General features: G+C 34.8%; 1 protein-coding gene across 2 annotated transcripts in view; it reads right to left on the bottom strand.

Annotated features, from left to right (window-relative positions):
* The window catches only part of LOC123548381 (A disintegrin and metalloproteinase with thrombospondin motifs 18-like), a 156,186-nt gene that overhangs the window by 8,627 nt on the left and 125,737 nt on the right, over positions 1 to 21,822 (bottom strand). Inside the window, exons 6-23 of one of the 2 annotated variants that reach the window (XM_045335586.2) lie at positions 20,149 to 20,232; positions 17,509 to 17,668; positions 16,923 to 17,028; positions 16,101 to 16,238; positions 15,470 to 15,623; positions 15,009 to 15,104; positions 13,770 to 13,918; positions 12,853 to 13,028; positions 12,387 to 12,517; positions 11,700 to 11,823; positions 10,986 to 11,230; positions 10,142 to 10,283; positions 9,624 to 9,750; positions 7,274 to 7,481; positions 6,716 to 6,918; positions 6,147 to 6,342; positions 5,288 to 5,479; positions 2,597 to 2,809 (exon numbers count right to left, since the gene is read on the bottom strand). In XM_045335586.2, the coding sequence (XP_045191521.2) occupies positions 2,597 to 2,809; positions 5,288 to 5,479; positions 6,147 to 6,342; positions 6,716 to 6,918; positions 7,274 to 7,481; positions 9,624 to 9,750; positions 10,142 to 10,283; positions 10,986 to 11,230; positions 11,700 to 11,823; positions 12,387 to 12,517; positions 12,853 to 13,028; positions 13,770 to 13,918; positions 15,009 to 15,104; positions 15,470 to 15,623; positions 16,101 to 16,238; positions 16,923 to 17,028; positions 17,509 to 17,668; positions 20,149 to 20,232 (2,844 nt within the window). The remainder of the gene's footprint in view (positions 1 to 2,596; positions 2,810 to 5,287; positions 5,480 to 6,146; positions 6,343 to 6,715; positions 6,919 to 7,273; positions 7,482 to 9,623; positions 9,751 to 10,141; positions 10,284 to 10,985; positions 11,231 to 11,699; positions 11,824 to 12,386; positions 12,518 to 12,852; positions 13,029 to 13,769; positions 13,919 to 15,008; positions 15,105 to 15,469; positions 15,624 to 16,100; positions 16,239 to 16,922; positions 17,029 to 17,508; positions 17,669 to 20,148; positions 20,233 to 21,822) is intronic. The other variant, XM_045335587.2, reaches the window with a different exon arrangement.

Genomic DNA, 21,822 nt, shown 5'->3' with positions numbered 1-21,822 from the left:
CCAAGTTTCTTTGAAATCCTTCAAGCAGTTCAAGAGTTACAGAGCGGACACGAAACACACTCATATGACCTTTGACCCCTAAGTGTGACCTTGACCTTGAAATGAGACATCCAAAACATGCGCTCTACACGTCGTCTCGGTGTGGTGAACATTTGTGTCAAGTTTCTTTGAAATCCTTCAAGGGGTTCAAGAGATACAGAGCGGACACAAAACTGCTAACGGACGGACGGACCATAACATAATACGTCCCTTCGGGCGTATAATAAGAAGAGATGCCACTACTTTAGTGATGAATGTCTCCAAAATCAAGTGCCCTTGCCTTGACTTTTAAGACCTGACTCGTGCCCTTGGCTTAACATTTGTGTATTTGAATTGTTTAAAGGTTTTAGCTTAGAAACAAAGTGTTTCAGAAAGACACGCTTATGTAAGTACAGAGAAACTGACTTTCAGAGGCATTAAAATGTGAAATTCAATATTGCATACCAATAAAACAGTCTATAGATCTATTCATTCATTGAATCCCTTTTGGATCTTTTAAAACACAGATAATTATTTACTGTATAATTTAAAACAATAGTCAGAAAAATTGTCCTGAATGGGGACTTCAAAGAAAAAATTGTATCACAAAATTTTTAAGTAGTTTTTCTTGTATCAAAAATATGCAAATAAGTGTCTCTAAAAAAATGGGACAATCCTCAAAAGAAGAAGGAGAAAGAAAAACCTTGAAGAACGATGTTTTTAAAGAATTACTTTAAAATCATTTCTTTCTCTATCAAATTTAAGTATCTGTAAGGTTATATTGCAACCTTGTATACTGATGTCTACATTTCATATTGTGTTTATTGTACACCACTTAAGATGGGTTTCTTTTTGAGTTAAAAATACATTTTGATCAATTATTTTATGAACAAGAGTGGCGAACTGTCACATTATTACGCCTGTCACAGCAACCTTTGACTTTACTTGTACTCTACTTACTGAGTTGATTCATTGTCATTTTTTTCAATTTTCCACTTATTCAAGGGGCATATCTCTAAAGCAATTAACACTATCCACCTGGTTATTGAACTTGGTCAAGTTAATATACCCATTAACACTCCGACTAAGTTTGGTAAACACTGGATAAGAACTGCTTAAGTGATTAACTGAACAATGTCATTTTTCACAATTTTAAGTGATTCAAGGGCTATAACTCCAGTGTGTCTACAGGTATCTGGCTGGTTATCAAACCTGTCTGAGATATTCTGCCCATAAACCTGTGATCAAGTATTGTGAACACTGAATAAATACTATCAATTTTCACAGTCTTTAAAAATTCAAGTGCCATAACTCCAGATCCTTTGAGACAATCCAGCTTGTTACTGAACTTGGCCAATATAGTATGCCCATAAACACTGTGACCTAGTTTGGTGAACACTGGATAAAATCTCCTCAAGTTAGAAATTGGACACTGTCAGTTTTCACAATTTTATGTTATCCAAGGGCCATTACTCCAGAGAGACTTGGAGGATCAAACTGGACAACAAACTTGGCCTAAATATTATACCCTGTAACCCATAAACATTCTGACCAAGTTTGATAAACACTGTATTAGAACTACTCAAGTTAGAGGGTGGACACAATCTCAAGTAATGCAAGGGCAATATCTCTAGGTGCATCTGGGACAAACAAGCTGGATACTGAAGTTATGCTCATAAATTGTGACCAAGTTTGATTAACACTGGAGTTCTGTTAAAGTTAGACAGCAGGCAACTTTTGCGAATGCTATCTGCCACTCAGCCACAGTTGCAGGTTATGGTAGAATGCAGGAATATTTCTCCATACAAAACTTATAGATTAACAGAGAAGAAATACTTTTTTATACTTATTTCAAATGTGTTAATATGTAAGTTTCTATGCCTATCACAGCCTATTTCACCACACTTCATGCAATTACAAATAATTTGTGTTACTTTCAAAAATAGTGTTCCTAAACCACTCAAAAAATGCTTCCTACAAATAAATAGTAAAGGCATTTAATTATTGTTTGCAATGTTCATGTGGCATGCAAAGTTCAAAAATTCCAGTTCCCGACACTGTATATTCTATTTTGTCTGCATAATAATAGAAATAAACATAATTTCAAGCTATCTATGTATATTTGTACAAGGTGCATAATGCATTAAAAAGCTGAAACTCTTTCATTTATAATTCTTGTTATATTATTAATATGTGATTAGAAACGCATTAACAAAATTATTTCATTTAAGTAACTGTTAGCAAATATACAATTTACATAAATGTTAATATCTACTATACTTTATTCAAGCTAAGCATTGTTATTCATTCTTCTAGTATGTAAAAATTAAAATGAATTCTTGCTATGGAAATATGTTACTATGATTTATACCCAATGAAATACTTTAAATGTATGAATGAAACTGAAACAAAATCCTGGAAACAAATCTCACACACATACAACAGAAAAAACATTCAGAACTCACAACACTCATGCAGGACACAACAACTAGTCAATTCCTAGCAAGTCCAAGATCAGCCAAAAAGATTTCAAAAAGAGGCACAAACTACGTGCGGGGCATATAGCATCACCTCTTACCTGAGACCAGCCCGTTATATCCCATCGTGACACAGTTACTTCCTGAGAGATTCTTATACATGGCATAATGCTGCATGGCTCAGTCATTGGAACGTTTGGTTTTGGAATGTTTCGACAGTAGTTGTCGTCAACGATGTTTGGTCGCTGCTGGTCATCAAGTTGAGAACATCGCAGGAACCTTGAGCTGTGACCCTTGCCGCATGTTTGAGAACACTAAGCAGCAAGACAGAAGCAAGATACAAGCCCAATCTTGTGTAATATAATAGACATCTAACATTACAGAAAACTCCTCCCCTTACATTACAGCATTTCCCATTTATGTTACAGCACCCCCCTCCACCTTACATTACATTACACCATCCCACTCCCCCTTAGATTAAGCTCACACTTTCACCTAACATTACAGCAAATTCATTCCGTCTACATTAAAGCAACCCTTCCACATTGCATTGTAACAACCTACTTCCCCCTTGCATTACAGCGACCACTCTCAATTACATTATAACAACCCTCTGCCCCATACATTATAGCTACCCCACCCCCTTTCATTACAACAACACCCTCACTGTTACATTAAAGATAATGCTCCATTATGTTATAAAAGACCCTCCCTCTTGCAATAAAGCTACCCTTCCACATTGCATTATAACAACCTACTTCCCCCTTTGGGTTATAGTTACCCATCTCACTTACACTATAACAACCCCCACCCACATACATTACAGCTTCTCCTCCCCATTACAATACAACAACTCCTCCCTTTATGATAAAGCTATTCCTTCCTCTTACATTACAACAAACCCATCCCCCTTGCATACCCCTGCTCCTTACATTGAAATAATCCCCTTCACAATAATTTTCCCAGAACCAACAACCATATAGAAAAAGAAAGAAGAATTTACTAGCTATAATTAACATTTAAAAGTTTCATAAAGCAATTTCCTATTCGAATATTGAGCAAATTTTAAGAAATTTCTGCTTGTGGTATCATATCTGAGCATCTGTTTGTAACACTCTTTTAAACCTTATGTCCACAAACAATGAAGAAATCTAAATCTATGGTTTTGAAAAAAAATCCTTATCTACCTTATAATAATGATGACAAAATTAAACAGCACAATATAGTTAAATTCCTGCTAAACAATAACTCAAGTAAGGCTAATTTATACATGTTTTCAATCTACCCTTTCTAAATCTAACACTCTTAGTAACTAGGTCATGCCAATTGTCAACATGATTGGAAATGTTGCAGAAAAATTGTTTTCAGTTAATGCATTCTGAAGAGTTGTTTTGTGTTAACATGTTTGATTAAAACTTCTAAACTTCTCAAATTGAATTGAAATAACAAAACCATAATGTTATTACGATTGGAAAAAAGTCAGCAAAATTAAATTAGCAGCACATGAACTGTTTCAGTATGATTGGATATTATCAGTATGCTTACAAATGAAGTCTAACTCGTTCATAAAATGACAGAAAAAAACCTAAATGGTATAAATATGACTGGAAATAGCACCATAACTGTTCTCAGTATGACTGAAAATAGCACCTAAAAATGTTATAAATGTGACTGGAAATAGCACCATAATTCTTCTCAGTATGACTGATAATAGCACCTAAAATGTGATTGGAAATGGCATCAGATCTTTTCTGTATGACTGGAATAACACTTAACTAAACTGTTATAAAAATAACTGGACTTGCACCAGAACTGTTCTAAATATCAATGAAAATAACACCACCACTGCTATAAATACAATTTGAATTAGCACCAGAACTGTTCTCAATATGATTGGAAATAGCACTTTGTCTATTTTAGTATGACTGGGAACAATCTGCATATTTGTTAAAACTTTGATTGGAAAAAATGGGAACTGGGAAAAACATTTGATTGTTATAATATTATTACAATCATTATAACTATTATAAAATTTGACTGGAAAAAAAGACATATAACTGTTTTAAATATAATTGGAAAGGCACTATAACTGTTCTCAATATGATTTGAAACGGAAAAATTACTTCTTCAATGTGACCGTGAAAATATCAAGTTTTACTTAAATTAATGACAATAGCACCTTAATCATTACACGCAGGACTGGAAATAGCACCATAACTGTTCTAAATGATTGGAAAAAGCAGTTCTCAGTATGACTGGAAGTTACACCTTGTATTCAATATGATAACAAAAATATTAAGGTGGACAACAGAAACTGCTTAAATTGCATATTATTCTAGCTTATTTACGGCATATATGTGTGTGTGTGCAGAGCATTTTCATATTCTAGCTGCATATTACTATAAAGAAAATGTTTTTCGCAGTGACTGAAAGCAATACAAGCTACTTCAAAATTGAAAAACTAGCAGGCAAGTCTATTTCTATTCTGTTTGGGTCTATTTTCATCAGAAATATTTTTACTTTGAATATTACAAGATCTATTACTTGAAAACAGATCAATGAAACTTTTACTACATTAATTAATGCAAATGACTGTTAACAGGTGTGAGAAAGGGGGGAAAGTAGGTGTATCTATATATAGATGGGTGTGTCTATATATAGAATTGAAAATGAATACATATCTACAGGTCAAAAAGCATGCATTACACTCTACATAAGTTACCACTGCACTATATATATATATTCATTAAAATACATAGATATATACTGATAAAATATTGCAATATACTTACTGGTCCCCATGGTGACAACAGCCAATCAAATTCCTCCAACATTGGGTCACATGGTCCGAGGTAGCAAGAACGTGATTGGTCGGGTTTGTTTGTGAGACACTGGTCATCTTGGAGAACTCTGTGACCATTTGTGTCCTTGGTACGGCATGTGATTCTTCTTTGCTGAACTCCACTGCCGCAAGAAGTTGAACACTGAAGATTTGAAACAAAATTTAAAAAATCAATCTTTCATCATTCCATAGCCTAAGCGCAAAACTATTCTATCTGTTTTTTTTATTTCATATACAGTTACAGTAGTTATGTGCTCAGCATATGATTTATAGCAGTTTGAATAGTTTTTTTCATGTATATTTTAAAAGGGCATCTTTGGTGTCTTTCAGTTAAACTTGAATGGTGAAGGAAGTGTTACGGTACCCTAATAAGTATAATTTCAGGCAAGGACACTTGTCCGACAGGCATCTAGGTAAAACGACAAACCTGGATGGCTTCTTCAAATAAAGGACTGAACACATTTGAGGCTTCCACAACAGTATTTCGTCTAACACAGAGCATACTGACAAAGGCCTAGAATGGGTATGATCGCATGACCACTAGAGAAGATAGCGCAAAGCCTATCAATATGGAGCGGGCTTGGTGTGCATTGTTTTTAAACTGGCTAAACTGTCTAGATAAGTTAACAATTTCTTCCACTGCTTTCTGATATCGAAGTACATACAGAAGTTAAATTATTATTAATAGTTTCAGGGGAAGTAATTCATGCTTTCTAAACAATTGTTGTATAAAGAGAGTTATCTTGCTGGTTTTCTATAATTTCAGTTTACACTGTTGAAAATGTTTCTGCTAAGACCTCCATTATTACCTCTGCCCATTTCCCAGAATGCCATGCAGGTGGACAATCTTGTTCATTGCAGGCTTGTCTACGTTCTGGTTTCTTCAAATGCTTACACATTTTATTTTTGACCTGAACATTGTCTATGTTTTCACACCATACCCGACGTTTCTGGATACCTCCAGCACAGTCTCGTGAACACACACTCCAGTCACTGACCACCCATCTACAAGAAAAAGAATTTGTTAAGTCTATCACAGAGACAAGTTCCATATCCTTTGTACAACCAAACATGTATATTATGACCATGCCAAAAACAGCCAAAAAACTGACTTTTTTGCACACTGTCTTTCTGCAGGAGATTTTTAGAGCAATGTAGTCTCACTTCAGATGTGGTCTACAGCATAGATTTGACTGTATTCATGTCACCACATACTTCAATCATGAAAGCACTTATTACACTGTGTATTTAGCCAAGTTTTCTATATTTGTTAAGGATTATGTACATGAATTTCCAATGACAGAATATTTTAGATAAATGGACATCGTATATCTTTAAGCAATGAAATGTATAAAGGAAATTGATATTAAATGGATACCTGGTGGCACATTCCTCTCCAATACAAGGTGGGTCCAACTGACGGGCACTCTTCTCAAGGCCATTACAAGCTCGTAACTCACACACCTGTGTCGTGACTGGTGAACTTGTGTGACACATGCTCTCTGGTAATATCTTGCGTCCTTTTGCACTGCGACATGTCACTTTCCGAACCTGTGTGCCCATTCCACAAGACACTGAACACTATAAGAAAAGACAAGTAAATTTTAAACTTGCAAAAACTGAAAAAAAAGATGAAACAGTTATGTCAAAATAAAACTTTTTTCAAAACAACATTTTTTACTAAGAAATATTGCGTTAAAATTATTCACAACAACATAATTTCATTCCGTTTCGGAACCTTTACTTCAACAGTCCTTACTTAAGAGTCACATTGCAGGTAAACCGTCACAAAATCTATAACAAAAAAGAAATGCAATTAAGTTTTGAATCTTAATCTCTATACTTCAGAATTTGATACAGAAAATTAAGAATTTAAAACCAGTACATAAAACAACAAAGATTTTTTTCTTTATATCTATAAAGTCGGTGTTCAAACCTTTGACCAATCAGCCGCATGCCAGTCAGGTGGACACTCCTGCTCATTGCACCTTTGCCTTGTAACTGGTTTTTGTAGATGCTTGCACATTTTACGTTTTAATTTTTTATCTTTGGTTCGTGACAGCTTCTGTCGACAGCGAACACGGCGCTTTTGTTTTCCACCTCCACACATCTTTGTACAAGGCCTCCAATCCTCCGCTACCCATCTATAAGGACAAGAAAGTTCAATTACTAAATAATTGCTTAATTTTTTTTTTGTGTATTGGTGGAGTAATTTTCAGTCCTATTTTACCAGTTCAAGGATGAAGTGGTAAAATGTTTGTTTTTATAGTGTCACCCATATACAAAGGGCAATCTATTTTGATTCATGAGACACCTTACTTCCAAACTGGAAAACTTTGCTACCAGAAATCAGTAAGTAAGTAAGTAAGTAAGTAAGTAACGACTTTATTTCTAGAGGCTACACATTGGGTTTCCCCATCTACCATGTAGACCTCAAGCAGGAAAGTAGTAGCAATTCTTTAACAAGGTGGCAACTAACCTAAGTGAAAATCAGTTTGTATCTTAGAACAGAAATTTATTAACAGTCAGTTAAAGCTCGTAACACAAGTATTACCTATTTTAAGATGCTGAATGCCTGAAAACATGTCTTGGCAAAAGTTTGTTTTAATAAACATCGAAACAGCTATCTTAGACAATATTAATTTCATAAAGATTCATTTCTAATTAACATGACTTTGTGTTTTCATGGCTATTAATGAAGACAATTTAACATATTTGAGTACAACTCCCACACAACCATCACCATTCAGACAGCTATTAGCAAGAATAAATTGCCTTTCTAAAAAGAACAATGTCTAAATCTGTCTTAATAAGAATTGTTCATGACAAATATATAACTCTTTGGACAGAGATTAACTATATGAATAGAACATCACAATCTCATTTGTACTAGTATACCTCACTTATATTTCAAACAGTAATTTCTTTTTCAATTTCAATGGATATTTTTTTTATTAATTTCGTGACTTTCTCTGTATCTGTGAGGAATCAATTACTGATGATAAGCTCATGATTTTTATTGGAAATACCTAGAAATAGAGCAAAAGTTTCTAATAAACTTGATTGCACAGACAAAGTATAATTTTCTGCTGAAGCCACCAGCTGCGTCTCTTTTTTTCAGCAAATGAGCCGCACCATGAGAAAACCAACATAAAGCATTTGCGACCAGCATGGATCCAGACCAGCCTGGGCATCCGCGCAGTCTGGTTTTCAAAGCCTCTTGCAATTATAGAAACTGTTAACGAACAGCATGGATCCTGACCAGACTGCGTGGCTCAAATATAAAAGAAAAGTGAGTACTTCTATAACAATTGCCATTCTCAGATAAGAAACAATTTTTTCATATGTGCACTTTAACAGTATGCAATTTGAATCAATTCTCTTTATTTAGTTACTACTAAAATTAATAAGGAGATACTTTGAAAACACAAATGCAACCAATCAAAATAATATCTGACCTACTTGGACTAAATCTATTCATGAGAGGAAATGAAATATGCAATATCTCTCATGCACCCCCAATTCCAACCCGACTTAAGTAGAACTTTATTACACAGATACAATGAATGAACATTATGATCCTAAACAACAAGCAAATATAAAAAATACTTTATTCTTATGTTGGCTTCTCCCCTCCCCAACCCCATTCGCTACAACCCCTGTTATCTTGTTTTGTCTATTGAATGAATAATTATCAAGGTGTTTTTTTGGCAATTGTAACAAATAAAGCCGGTAAGAAACTACATGTATATAAGGGGTAAATTTAGTCAAAACATGAAATAAAAAGAAATTTGTTTGTTTTACATACATGTAAGATCAAAAGATCTTTCACTCAGGAACACCATATCTTACATTTTCACTACTGGCTACTCCACTGCTGAAGATATTGCATCTGGTATTCAACCATGAAAGATATTTGAGCTGCTCCATGTGAAAACCAACATAGTGGTTTTGTGACCAGCATGGATCCAGACCAGCCTGCGCATCCGTGCAGTCTTGTCAGGATCCATGCTGTTCACTAACGGTTTCTCTAATTGCAATAGGCTTTGAAAGCGAACAGCATGGATCCTGACCAGACTGCGCAGATGCGCAGGCTGGTCTTGATTCATGCTGGTCGCAAAGCCACTATTTTGGTTTCCTCATGGCACGGCTCATTTCAATCTTACACTGAAACAAACAATTATCCTCTATGTATCATTAAAGTACATTCTATCCAAATACAATAATACAGTGCACCCTCTGTATATGGGCTGACATTTTTTCCTTGTACAGTTGAAAATACATACCTAGGTTCACATGGCTGCTGGTTACAAGGAAACACGCCTGTTTTTGGTTTTTCAAGGTCTTCACAGAAGCTAGACTCCACCTCTTCATCAAAGTTACGGTGACATATGGCCGTCACAGATTTCATTCCTGTAAATTAAAACATACCCGAGTTACATATTAGTGTGAAGACTGCAAACTGAATGGTACTAAGATATTCAAGATCAAACTAGAAATAGCTTTAATTAAAACTACTTGAAGCATCAACAAAACTGCATACAATAATTACCTTAGTCAACTTCAGCAATGCAAATAACTTAATGTCAATTAGCAAACAGCATCTTTTTTTTATATTCCACAAAGTACATTTGATTCTTCAATACTTAAAAATTTTACAGTTTCAGCCAGAACAGCCATTTTATGCAGACATAGTTCATAATTTTTCAATTTTAAACATTCCAAGAAATTAATGTTTTCAAAATTAAGATAAATACTCTTACAGTATCAAAATGAAAATGTCCCACTTCCACTGAAACCTTACCTCCGGCACAGGGTTCTGAGCATGACTGTACTGACAAGCTCCATGTGTAATTATCTGGGGGTGGGGTAGATATAACTTCACTAGCAAGCTTTGGTAACGTGTACTCGTACTCTATACCTGGGTTGTGATCTTGAACCAAAATCTGCAGAGAAAATTTTGGTCAATGATGTGAATATTATGTGAATAAAAATGTGGATAATTTGTGAATAATGTGTGAATCAAGATGTCAAAGGTGTGAATAACAGAAAGACAGTTTGTGCCTGAAGAAAATATTGAGGTTATTCAAATCAACCTCTAGCCTGCTTCCCAGGAACATGGCCTTAACTAAGTTTGAAGTCTGAGACAAAACCTAAGAACACTAATCATTCAATTTGCCATACTTTTGTTAACAGCAAAGTTTCATTAGTATTATATTTGTTGTAAACAAAGTTATGGCAAATTGAATATTTAGTGTTCTAAAATTTATTTCCACTTTGTTATTGACAGATTAAACAGATTTTAAAGAAACTTTGTACAAATGTGCAGTCTGCAGTTACGGACAACTAATGTAATTTGTCAAGGACAGAACGAAAAGAAATTTTATAACTTATAGTCAACATCTAAATGTCAGGTTAAAAACACCGAAGAATACAGGCCCTGGTGTTTTAGGAGTTGTCAAAGTTATGGCCACAGTGGTGTATGAACCTGTGGTCTAAGGATTGGATGGTATACACTCTAGCCACTATGCCACTGCCTTAAAGCTGGCTCTTGTTCAAGTTTAAAAACCAGTAAATATCATATACTGATCTAAAATATTGTTTTTAATCAATTCACTTATTATAATATTAAATGTCTGAAAACATACCTCTAAGACCAGTTCCTGCTCAAGTGGCCCCTCAGCTTCCAGTGTTTCTGGCACGTTGTACGATCGATTATACTTGAATTTAGCACCAGCAAGGGTGTAAGTTCCTGGCCAGGCAACTCTCTGATGTCCATTCAGAAAATATTTACCAAATATATTCCTTACTGCTAGGTAATTTGAAGACAGTGACTTTTCTCTTATACGAATGGACCTCGCTGACTTTGGCAGAATTGTAACGGGGAAATATGCTGAAATGTTGATACAAAAATGTATGTATATCAAAGGCACTGCAGAGTTTTTCTGGTTATAAATTGATAACTTTCTATCTACACCTATACTGTTATGACTGTCTGACAAAAAACGGGTGTTAAAGATACTTTCTATATCAATAAAATATGATTAGACAGGACTGTCATAAACTTTGTTTCCTGTAAATACAGTTTGTTCCTGTTTACAGATCAATACACAGTCCAACAAGTAAGACAGAACACCACATAACAAGATTCTGCTTTAAGAATGGCCAAAGAAAAGGTCTGATCAGTTTGAAATCCCTCTAAAATGACCTTTAACTTAGCCTTATCCTGTCTCATGCATACATGAAAATTTCACACAAAACTCTTCTTTTACAAATGCTAAAAATCATGATTGATAAAAAGAACTGCCGGTTCTTATTTCCTGCTCCAATGGAAAGAATACTATGTGATGAACTTGGCTTACTGTTCAATTTGGGCTGTTCCAGGTATTCTCCCTGTATCAGCCTACATGTAGAATTGTCCCCATCACACACACCACACATATCATCATGTAATGTAGAGCCAACAACCCAGTCACAACCTACAGGCTAAATATAATCGAAAGAATACATGTTATAAAGACTCGTAGTAAACTGCATTTTCTGCATCAATGTACTTTCACAAAATTATTGTGACCACTGCCTCATCCTTGGAGTTGTTCAAATTGCTGATTTTAGATCACTTGCCATTCCTAACTTCTGGATGAAAATGAAGGGCACAGATTCTTGGTTACTGCTCATTCAAAGGAAAGAAACTGTTTAAAAATTTCAAACTAATAAATGCCTTGAATACAATGTCATAATCTCCAGGATTTTGAACAGCTGGAATCCTGCCAGTATTTTCCAAGTTGTAGATTCCAAATTAAAGAAACTGGAAAAAGCATGAATGTTTGGTGTGATTACTATAGTACCTGCTCTCCAAAACCAAGCCATTACTTGTCCAAGCTCATGAAATCAAGTTTGGAGTAAAGTCTAAAGCGAGGAGTGTTTCTCTGCACAATCCTGAAACTGAACAAGGGCAAGGAGCAATACAAGACGGGTCTCCTAAGTTAGTTTCTTGTCACAAAACCAGGGTTGTGAACTTGCCTATTAATGTGGGTAGGTACACTTACTCTACAATCGCCTTGTACACATATTTTCTTTTCATCTATCCCACAGTCCATTCCATCTGTTGCGGTATGTTTAATTGTGAACACGTAATCCGGGGTGTCAGCAATACAGTGAAGCTTGCAAGGCTCATTCTCTGTAAAAATATATGCAAAATTTGTAGTCCTTTTCCAAAAATTTAGGAGACTATTGAGTCATAAACTCTGCAAAATATCTTAACACTCAATATTGACTAAATGACCAGTATTGACCAATCGATTAATACTGACCCAACATTGCTTTTGACAAAGTTTATCAAAGAAGAAACCAGCTGTGCATAAAAACATTATCATGAAGCTAATCAGAATAAGGTTATTGTGGTATACCAAATATGGCATTACTTCTGTAGGAAACTGTTGTTGTAAAGTCAAATGAAGAAGAAAGTATCAATGTGAAATCTAAAAATAGTAGAAGAAAGTCAAGATGGTATACCATTATTATACAGTTTTTGTGGCTTCCACTGCAGATACCAGCCCTGGAATGGTTGTTTATTATAGGTGGCGCACTGTGCTGTGTGAAAGTCGTCTGCATCAACTGGGCAGTCTATCACGTTACACATTTTGAACACTTTATCCTCACCCAAGCAGGCTTTTCCTCCATACTGAGGTCTAAAATAATCAAAATGTAAACAACAATGAGATTCAAGCTCATCATAAACTGTTTTTCTCTGAAGCATTTTAAAGATATAGAATGTCTTTGCTAAGTTCCTTTCATTTGATTTATATGGATGTAATGCAATTTTTCAATCTTATTTCAGCTACGTTATGGCTGCCTTTTAACTTACTGGCTTCTATAAAAGCTACTATTTCTCCACAAGTAACTGACAACTTCCCAAAATTGATAAACAAGTAGAACAAAATGACTGTAGACGCATTTATTGATTTACAAAAATCCAATTGTCGCACTCACTACAAACGATCATCTTACTGGAGATTCAAACTTATAAATATTGCACCACTAAGCTACCTAAGAAGGCCTTTTCTTTAGATAATTAAAATAAACTTAGTATTTTAGGATATAATAATTGAGGTATACACATTATACTCTAGGTTGGGGTATATTCAAGTCACTTGTATTTCACAGTTTGGTAGCCATAGACGATATTTGTGTTAAGGATTCTTGCTTTGTGATTTGTTACACTTCTGGAGATAACGCGGCTTAACATTCAAAAGTGTTTTTAATTCAAATGCTGATCTGTTGTTTGAATATTACTGAAAAATAAAGCCATTGTAAGTTTTACCTCATTTTCAGAAGCAAACTATTAAGGAACCTAGAAAATCACATTATGTAGCCAAGATTTCATATTTCAGACTGAGGTAACTACACAAGATACTGCCAATATTTCTTACAGAGGTCTAGAGCATTCTCTGTCTCGTGTAATGATGCCACCCCCGCAGGTCCTTGAACACTCGGACCATTCCGACCAGCTTGACCATTCACCATCAATCGGCTTGGGACCTTCATTGCCGTAGTCTACACATTTCCCTTGCCTGCACCACTACAACATGAAATAGACAACATGATATCGCAAGCTGTTACACAAGAATATTTAAATTTATACACAGATAAATGCATCTCTTCAATCCTGGTTTACATTAATTAGAAATATGTCAATCATGTTTTACATTACACAAGTTGTATGTCAGTCATGCGTTACTTTACATTATTAAGGTAGTTCTGCACTTTTCGATCGATTTTTTTTCTACAATGTAGAATTTGATTAAACTCTGATTTTTCAAAACTTCAGAATATACCTAGAAAATTCAGCAAATAAAAAAGATAGGGTCGTGTGCTTGATTTTTTGTTAGACCGATTTGAAAAAATTAGATCTCACGCAATTTTTCATAATGGAAGTCTATGGGAAAATCATAACATTCATAACATTTTCGCGAATAGAAATATTTCTAAAATGTAGAATTTAATGAAACTTCCCATAGTTGTAAATAAACATAATACCTATAATGTGGTGAAATAAAATGTATAGGTCCGTGTGCTTGATTTTGAGATATTTGAAGATGATTAAAGTGAACCGCACTTTTCACGCTAATTTTAAGACATTATTTTGAATTTTTAACGTGTCAGATATTTTAATATCATATTTTAACTTTAGAAAGACAGTAACAGTGCCATTGTAATAAATTTACTGATAGGTTGCTATTCATTTATAAAATGAGTTTCATTTCCGTACGTCGAATCCAGGCTTTATTCCACGTTTTCCGGATAAATGACGTTACGCCATCACTTCCGGTTTATCAAACGTGCAGAACTACCTTAAGCAGCACATCAACTATGTTTTATACAAGTGCTGGCTTACCAAGTATTCATACAAGTGCTGGCTTACCAAGTATTCCTTGTTGAACACATCTTATATATTTATAAAGTCTTGTATATATCACAAGCATTATGTCTATCATGTTTCACACTACACACACATTATGTCAATATGCAATCATACATTGTGCTACAACATTATGTCTTATCACATTTTACATTACACAAGCATTATGTCTATATGTTTTACATAACACAATTATTTTTAACATTGCACAAGCATTATGTCAATCTTGCTTTACATAGCACAGGCTTACCTTTCCGGTACCACATGAAGTACCTTCTGCTGCTGGTAAGAACTTTGTCTCACATCTCTTGTTACCACGGTAACACCACAATGCTTTGCAAATATCCTGTTGGAAAAATGAAAAAATATTCTAATAGTCTAGATCTTTGGTAGAATATCTTTCATGAAGTAAAAGCCTACCAGTGAGTCTCACCTACTTTTGAAATATATCAGCAGTTTTAAATGGCTCAAAGAAATATTGTTCATGACATTAGTTTTAAAGAGGCGCAATATCTTCGTTGCAAAACTTGTGCATATTTCTTGACAAAAATAATTTAAATTATGTCATCAGTGACATCACACACCTAATATGAAATTTAAATATCACTATGGAAAAATACTGACATTCTCTTATAGTAGGTAAATGGAGATTAAAGATAAATATATTACTGACATTAAACCAGAATTATTTCCAAGTGAAATAAAGAGTACCTTTCCAAAGTCATAAGTGCAGAGCCTAGCACGACTTCCAAACTGCCATTTACACTGAATGTCTGCATTGTATAGCTCTCCTGGAAGCTTGTTTGGGAATTTCAGTTCCGCCACTTGTTTTGGCTCATCATCAAGACAATCAGATTGTGGAGTGCTGGAATGGGAATGAAGTAAGGTCAGAAAGTAGTGTGATACAGTCAGAATGAAATGAAGTTGGATAAAGCCATACTGCAGTGTAGGGAAAATGAATGATATTGTTTTCTTGTAAATTATGTTATTCTGCTAAAAACAATTCTCTAACTCTGAAGAAGGATAAGCAAAAAGTCTGAATTTCCTAACATGGAAATTTTTTACAGTGCAACATCAGATGAGCAACACTATTAGGAAGCTTGCAATTGGCTTGTTTTACAGATTACTGTACTAAAGTGTTCTGATCCAAATCAGCAGCTGGTCTCAATTAAAAACAATTAAAACATTTGAAGCTGGTCTATAACTAAGAAACTGGCAATTTCTGAAGCCCTGTTAACAACATATTTAGAAACTAGTTGCGAAAATATATTTCATATCTTCCTTTGTTGGGAGGTATTTGCACTTCAGAGGAGTTACTAAATAGAGGTTATATCATACTCACTTGAGGAACCTCATCAGGTAAGCTTTACTGCAGACGGACCAGTGGAACTGTCCATCTTTTCCCATGAGGGTGGGTGACATGATCTTTCCAGCTGATTCAGTACAATAGTTGCCCTCCCCATCATGGAACATACCAAAACTGAAAAGAAATTATTAGTGATTGAGTGTTTGGCATGAGCATTTTCTGGTACATACAGCTCTACCCAACACCAACCTCCGATAGCATCTTGTACCATAAGTAAATAAGATACTTGTTCTATGAACCAAAGAAACAGTAAACAGCAGAATCATCATTGGCCATTTTCTTCAAAAAATAAATATCATCCTGATCAATGGTACTTATAAGTAATGCTGGGGTGGGGGTGAGGTGGGGGTTGAAGAATGAATGAGATCTCATTAGTTATCATGAGATTTAACAGGTATTTCATTCTACATTCATGTGAGTTTCAGATCTGATATATTATATAAATCTTTCAATGCATTAAATACGTTTGTAAGGAAAGTGTAGGGTTGATGCCAAACGTGTAATAGTTGATGATGCCAGAAAAGAAAAAACAAAAGATGCAAAAAGTAGAGCTGATACAATTCTTCAAAACTTTAGAGACAATGCCATTTTTCAGAAAATAAGATGTCATGATCACATTTGCAAGAAAATCTAAGTAATGCTGTCTTTGCAAAAAAACATGGTTTTGGTAGACAATCCTAGTAAACTTTCTTTTTAAGACAATCTTAGTTATGTCCCTTTGATTAGCTGAAAAAGAGATATGCACTTATTGAACCCTGTATATCATAGTGCAGGAAAGTGAAATTCAAACATTCTTACTTGTGACCAACTTCGTGAGCTATGGTGAAGGCCGTAGACAGACCGGTGTCTTCATTAACTGTACAACTCCGTACTCTGTTACACATTCCTTCCATAGGTGCAAATCCTGAAACAACCGTAAAACAGTACAAATAAGTTATTAATTAACAACTTTATGTAAATAAAGTACAAAAGATATAATATAGTCTGCCAAAATTTTAGATATTCTATCAATGTAATATTGAATATCATTAAACTGCACATGCACATGTTTTTCAGAGAAAACTGCTTGTAGCAATAAATGTTTGTTTCACACAGCTCATCCATGCTACAGGCTTCTCTTGATTGCAACAATTGTGAGAAAAAAAGTTGAAAACCAGTCTAGCAATAAATTAAAGCTTGCCAACCAAAGATACAAGTGAACTGCTATATAGTGCAACCACTGCATAGCACCACTGCTGGGAATATTACTCCAATGCAATACTGTGAAATCATTAATTTTCATGGGGGACTAATTTTTCGTGGATTTCGTGTGCAAGATGTGCTGTATCTACCTTTGTAGAGAGGTGTGTTCTCTTAAGAGGTTATACTGCAGTCACCAACTTACCCAGCGTGTCACACGGAGAATTCTTATATGAGCATAAATCAAGTCCTGTAAGTAATATTGCATGATCGTGTTGACGCCCGTTTGCTCCGACCAGTACCGACTGCCACTGACAGAAGCTGTTCAAAGTGTCGTCTGCATTGTAGTCAATAGTCAACCCACGCTACAAACAATATTACAGTAGTCAATAGTCAACCCACGCTACAAACAATATACAGTAGTCAAGAGTCGACCCACGCTACAAACAATATACAGTAGTCAAGAGTCGACCCACGCTACAAACAATATACAGTAGTAGTCAGTAGTCGACCCACGCTACAAACAATATACAGTAGTCAGTAGTCGACCCACACTACAAACAATATACAGTAGTCAGTAGTCGACCCATGCTACAAACAATATACAGTAGTCAGTAGTCGACCCACGCTACAAACAATATACAGTTGTCAGTAGTCGACCCACGATACAAACAATATACAGTAGTCAGTAGTCGACCCACGCTACAAACAATATACAGTAGTCAGTAGTCGACCCACGCTACAAACAATATACAGTAGTCAGTAGTCGACCCACGCTACAAACAATATACAGTAGTCAGTAGTCAACCCACGCTACAAACAATATACAGTAGTCAAGAGTCAACCCACACTACAAACAATAGTCAATAGTCAACCCACGCTACAAACAATATACAGTAGTCAACCCATGCTACAAACAATATACAGTAGTCAATAGTCAACCCACGCTACAAACAATATACAGTAGTCAATAGTCAACCCATGCTACAAACAATATACAGTAGTCAATAGTCAACCCACGCTACAAACAATATACAAGTGCCAAATTTACACATTATTGTCAAATCATGTTCATTTATGGTGAACCGATTTCCATTAGTCCCTAGGTGGGGAGTATGTTCTCAGTGACTTTTTGATAAAGGACATTGTGAAATCGTTCGTCCTCCACCCCTGATATGTGGGGAAGTTGGCAGTTACTTGCAGAGAACAGGACTGTACTGGTACAGAATCAAAGAACACTGGTTAGGTTAACTGCCTGCCATAACATAACTGAAATACTGTTGAAAAATGACATTAAACCCATAACAAACAAAGAAGATTTCCATCAGCATATTGTATTGGTTTTGTGACAGTGCCAATCAATGGAATAAAATCCTAATAAATTAATAAAATTTTCAAAATAATGTTGTCTTTGGAATTTCCCATTTTATGTTTTCAGTAACTGTTCTGAACTTGAATCAGAGTTGGAAAAAAAATTAAATCATGAAGGAAGGCATTTGCCTCATCTGGTGTGATCTGAATATATAAAATACTATTTTACCAAAAGTCACTGGTAACTTTTAACATTTTGTTCTGCCCAATAAAGTGCACCAACAGTTATTGCAAATATCACCAAACTATGAAAGTTTTTGTATAAACAATTCTACCATTTCAACATAAAATTCTGTAAAATTTACAAACTCGTAAAATTTACAAAATCGTAATGCATGAAACTAGTACACAGTTTACAGGGAAAGCAATAGATAACAAAAATAGTATATATTCGAAATCAGATACCAGATCAGATCGTAATCTTTTAAAGATCATTTGATTTAATGAGTTTTCAAATGACTTATAATATTGCACAAAATATGAAATAGTACATTATTGCTCGAAATGACAGGTTTACTTATAAAAGCATCTTTAAAGGGATAATCTGTCTCACTTATTACAATAAACGTCTCTTTGTGGGCATACCCCCAGGTAACCGTGTTGTAAATTCAACATTCAGATGATATCACCGGCCTGTAAATTTTGTCACATTTTATGCTGCCATAAAAATTTGAAAACTAGAAACACAGTTTAAAGTGTCTTATAAAATCTCTTTTAAATGTCAAAAAAGTTTAGATGATAACGTTAATATTTGCTCTTTAATACAAATGTAACATTTAATATACGTCATATAAATACAAATTAATACGCATGCAAGAAAAAAGGGGTCAAAGAAGTATGTAAATATGCTTTACAAGTATGTCAGTTGGCTAATGCAAAGTTTATGTCTAGAAAGTGTGTACTAAATCAAAAATTTAATACTATTTATCATATGAAACACTGACCAAATTTCATTTACTTTTCTAGGTATTAAATAATATATACAGTTATTGAATGGCATTCATTCCATGATTCCTATTGTCTATCTGCCTAACTGCCGGTACAGACATTTTCTTGTTCTCTTGGCAACGTAATGAATGATTTCCATGTTTTAAACATTAATGAGCCGTGCCATGAGAAAACCAACATAGTGGGTTTGCGACCAGCATGGATCCAGACCAGCCTGCGCATCTGCGCAGTCTGGTCAGGATCCATGCTGTTCGCTTTCATTGTCTATTCCAATTAGAGAAACCGTTAGTGAACAGCATGGATCCTGACCAGACTGCGTGGATGCACAGGCTGGTCTGGATCCATGGTGATCGCAAACCCACTATGTTGGTTTTCTCATGGCACGGCTCATTTAATATTTTTTAGATCTAAAAATAATTTTCGCAAGACTTATTACTGATAAGCCTCTAAGTAATTTCCTACACTAGCAACCAAGTGCTCAAACTTCTGACTGTCCTTATATGGCATTGATGAACCATGTACATACCTCATCTCCTTCCAGCAGTATGAGACCAACCAGGACAACATCAATCTTGTTACCTAGGGAACCATCCTTAAATAACTGGGACAGCTGAAAAATACAGAATATCAGAGGCATATAATTATGTAAAACTTCTGAAGGTTCATAAAGGGAAATATAACATACTCATCTAAAAACTCCGTTAAGTTGCAATGGGACCTGAAGCATCAATATTTTTCCATACTGACATTCAATTTTCATATCGGGTGTGTGATGTCATTTGTGACGTCAGTTTCATGTATGGCGTCGCGTTTAAAAGTTCTTTAACAGCGATATTTTCAAATTCACACAGGCTTAATAACATATTTATATCATTTATATAAAAATTTTAAGTGTAGATGCGTATGTAATAAAATGATTATTAGATTTGTATCGAGAAATATGCACTCGTTCTTTCGTGGAATAATATTGCGCTCCTATGGGCATTATATTATCAATACTGACTAGACAGTACAGACCAGAATGACAAGCTATGAATTAGTAATGATGATAATAATTCAGTTCCAGATAATCATTTACATTAATTTTACTGTTAGCAAACTAAAGCAAATAATCAACTACATAACGTTAGGATGGCCAGCACATTTTTATACAATCTCGCCAGGCATACGTATGTTTTTGACAACACAGAAAATAATGTAAGATGACCTTCAGCTTTCCCGAAAGTAAAGAAAATGAAAGTACACAGGCTGAACTTGAAAATGAAAGTCTCATTTGCATTGGTCAATTGCCAGGGTTCACACGCAGGCGTCACCCCGTCTAAATGTATGCAGATGGACTTTTTTTATTTTGCCAATTTTCAGCACTTTCTTACCAACTGAAAATACCTAGGCTTTAGCACGACTTGTCAGTTTTTAATGTACGAAAATATATCTGCGCTTAAAATAAACACAAATCCCACAGGGGTCTGTACACAGCAAGGGTATATGGAAATATTTGGAACTTCGTCAAATCATTCAAAAGGTCCTTTTTGATGTTGTCCAAAAGAGTCAATATATGCCTAGGATGTCAGATATTTCCATATTTGAGAGCTACAGATCTAGACATTTCAGAAATAGTATCAAAATAAATTTCAAGTAATAAGTGTTGATTCTACGGAAGCGTGAAAGGGCCATCAGACGCTAATACGTTTTAATACGTTACAGCCGTGGAAAGGATATTAACCAACCAGGCATCTACATCTCACTGATAGTACAAAAAACACTCAATGCTCAAACTTAAGTATCTGTTTCATTTTAATGATCAAATCTGAGCCATTAGTCCATTTAATGATGCCATTAAAGTAACATAATTATATTGTATCACCTTGCCTTCTATCTGACCATTTTTGAATAGCAATATATGGACTTTTTTAGGTGTCATTGTATCTAATATTATACAGGAGAAGTCTAGTATTTCAACATTTCTAAAAAAAGTGTCATAAATTGGATAATTCTGCACTATTTTCCCTAACAATTGCAAAAATGTAGTATTCTAAAACTGGTAAGTCTGAACATTTTAACTAAACCCACCCAAAATGAAATACCACACCCCAAAAAAAGTGATAAAAAATTCATGTTTTTGTGCTATTGTTACAATATAATGATTTAACAAGACATAATGCATTGTAAAATAATCATCATACAATCACATAGTACCACG

The sequence above is a fragment of the Mercenaria mercenaria genome, chromosome 6, assembly GCF_021730395.1.
Source record: "Mercenaria mercenaria strain notata chromosome 6, MADL_Memer_1, whole genome shotgun sequence".
In the NCBI taxonomy this organism is placed as follows: Eukaryota; Metazoa; Mollusca; class Bivalvia; order Venerida; family Veneridae; genus Mercenaria; species Mercenaria mercenaria.
This window is presented reverse-complemented; position numbering and strand designations above follow the sequence as displayed.